This window comes from Triticum dicoccoides, chromosome 2A (assembly GCF_002162155.2).
Source record: "Triticum dicoccoides isolate Atlit2015 ecotype Zavitan chromosome 2A, WEW_v2.0, whole genome shotgun sequence".
Lineage (NCBI taxonomy): Eukaryota > Viridiplantae > Streptophyta > Magnoliopsida > Poales > Poaceae > Triticum > Triticum dicoccoides.
The window spans coordinates 475,297,415-475,299,763 of record NC_041382.1 but is presented as its reverse complement, the minus strand read 5'-3'; the positions used below and the strand labels follow the sequence as shown (position 1 = coordinate 475,299,763).

At 54.2% G+C, this 2,349-nt stretch overlaps 1 protein-coding gene across 1 annotated transcript; it reads left to right on the top strand.

The window, feature by feature from the left end:
- The first annotated feature begins 605 nt into the window (after window positions 1-605).
- On the top strand, window positions 606-2,349 carry LOC119359473 (amino acid transporter AVT1I-like). Its single transcript, XM_037625648.1, has 3 exons — window positions 606-747; window positions 975-1,582; window positions 1,755-2,349. Exons 1-3 carry the CDS (start codon window positions 654-656, stop codon window positions 2,274-2,276), a joined length of 1,224 nt encoding a protein of 407 aa, XP_037481545.1. The 5' UTR covers window positions 606-653; the 3' UTR covers window positions 2,277-2,349.

Genomic DNA, 2,349 nt, shown 5'->3' with positions numbered 1-2,349 from the left:
TGGATGATTTTGTACTAATTTGAGCCCACGCAAGTTAATGGACTGGGTGGCTGCACTTTTGCATTTGCCAGGCTTGTGTATGAAGGTGAACCCAAGACGCAAGTCTGTGCACTGCAAGTGTCATGATCTCTTTTTCCATATGCATGCAGGGTGTGGCGTTTTCAGTCTTGCTCTAGCTCTTTTGGGGCTACTTCTTTCCACGACCCCGATTCGACATCGATATCATCACTTTGCTTTGCAGCAATCGCGATCAGCGCGTCTGAGGTGTTAAGTTGTCCTCTTCTTCTTCAACTGCCATGATGTTATCGCGATCAGCGCGTCTGTAGCCTAGTGGCAAGAGAGCGCAGTGGCGTCTCCAGCAACCAGGGTTTGAGCCACGTCAGGGACGAATTTCTGGTTTCTCACAAGGGATGCTTCTCCTATATCAATAAACCATGGGTGCTAGTGCCCATGAGTTTCATCTTTTTTTTTTTTAACTGCCATGATGTTACGGCGTAGATGATAGGGGTCGTCGCCGCAGACCGCATCCGTCACCTCTTTCTAAGCTTGGCGCCTATAAATGGCCGGATGCCCGTGATCTTCCTCTCCACCACCCGCGCATGTGGCATGCACTTGATCCACGATAGCTACTTTGTACACAACGTGACATTGCAATGGACATGAGCACTGCCAACACCGATCCGCCTCCGTCTTCCGGCAAGACAAGCTTCCTCAAGACTTGTATCAATGGAATCAATGCGCTCTCAGGTTAATCCCTAGCTAAATTTCTTCCTCTGTTATCTGAACGATCCTAATTTTAATTTCAGAAACAACTAGCTGGATCGATCTATATATACAGCCCAATGCTATTGCAAGCTAGTAGTTCAAGAAGCACTTGTCACCTGTATGTACACATTTTGATGCATGCATGATGCATGCACTTGATTAATTAATTGTTTGTTTGTGCTTGTGCGTACGTTCACCCATGCATGCAGGGGTCGGGCTGCTGTCGATTCCCTACGCACTGTCTCAGGGCGGATGGCTGAGCCTGATCGTCTTCATGGCCATCGCCGTCATCTGCTTCTACACCGGGCTTCTCCTGCAGAGGTGTATGGACTCCAGCTCGCTCGTCAACACCTACCCGGACATCGGAGCCCACGCCTTCGGCCGGAGAGGCCGCGTCATCGTCGCCACCTTCATGTACCTCGAGCTCTACCTCGTCGCCATCGACTTCCTCATCCTGGAGGGGGATAACCTGCACAAGCTCTTCCCGGCGGCGAGCTTCCGGCTCGGCGCGCTCCGTGTCAGCGGAAAGCAGGCGTTCGTGCTGGCGGCCACGCTGGCCGTGCTGCCGACCACGTGGTTCAGCAGCCTCAACGTGCTCGCCTACGTCGCTGCCGGTGGTGCGCTGGCGTCCGTTCTTCTCATCGCCGCCGTCCTGTGGGTCGGGGTGTTCGACGGCGTTGGGTTCCGCGAGAGGGGCAGGCTGGTGCGTTGGGACAGCATGCCCAGCGCCATGAGCTTGTATTCCTTCTGCTTCAGTGGCCATGCCGTGTTTCCCATGATATACACGGGGATGAAAGACAGGAAGAGGTTCCCCATGGTACGTAGGTCCAGTTGCAATGTTACGTTGAGTTCTTGCTTGAAATCATCCCATGATTCATTATTTGCTACACTATATGTGTGATTCGTAAAAAGAAAAAGATGATTTGCTACATGAATATATGTGAATTTATCAGTGCCCGGACATTTTACATTTGCTTCACGCCGCGCAGGTGCTGTCGCTGTGCTTCATCGTGAGCACACTCAGCTACGGCTTGATGGGCATCGTCGGGTACCTGATGTACGGCGACACGCTCAAATCCCAGATCACCCTCAACGTCCCGTCGGCGAGCGTGGCCGCCAAGGTGGCCATATACACCACGCTGGTGAACCCGCTGGCCAAGTACGCGCTGGTGGTCGCCCCCGTCGCCGAGGCCGCCGAGGGCGCGCTGGGCGTCGGCAAGAGCGCGCCCTTCCGCGCGCTCGTCAGGACGGTGCTCGTCGTCGGCACGGCTGTAGTCGCGCTGGCCGTGCCCTTTTTCGCCGACGTCGTGGGCCTCACGGGCGCTCTCCTCAGTTGCACGGCGACCATGCTGCTGCCGTGCCTCTGCTACCTCAAGGTCCGGTCAAAGATCGGCGGTGACAGGGGTATGGGGCTGGAGACTGCAGCTTGCCTGGCCATTGTCGCGATTGGCACCGCGATTGTTGGGCTGGGAACCTACAGTTCCGTGAAGCAGATTATACGCAAGTTATGATTAACACAAGCAAAAATGCAGATTGTACCGCGATGAAAACTTACGAACGTGATTTCTACTATAATATTTCTCC

Coding starts and splice junctions, on each gene's coding strand:
- LOC119359473 (XM_037625648.1), top strand. CDS start 654: ATGGACATGAGCACTGCCAACACCGATCCGCCTCCGTCTTCCGGCAAG. Junction 748..974: donor TGGAATCAATGCGCTCTCAG/GTTAATCCCTAG, acceptor CCATGCATGCAG/GGGTCGGGCTGCTGTCGATT. Junction 1,583..1,754: donor ACAGGAAGAGGTTCCCCATG/GTACGTAGGTCC, acceptor CACGCCGCGCAG/GTGCTGTCGCTGTGCTTCAT.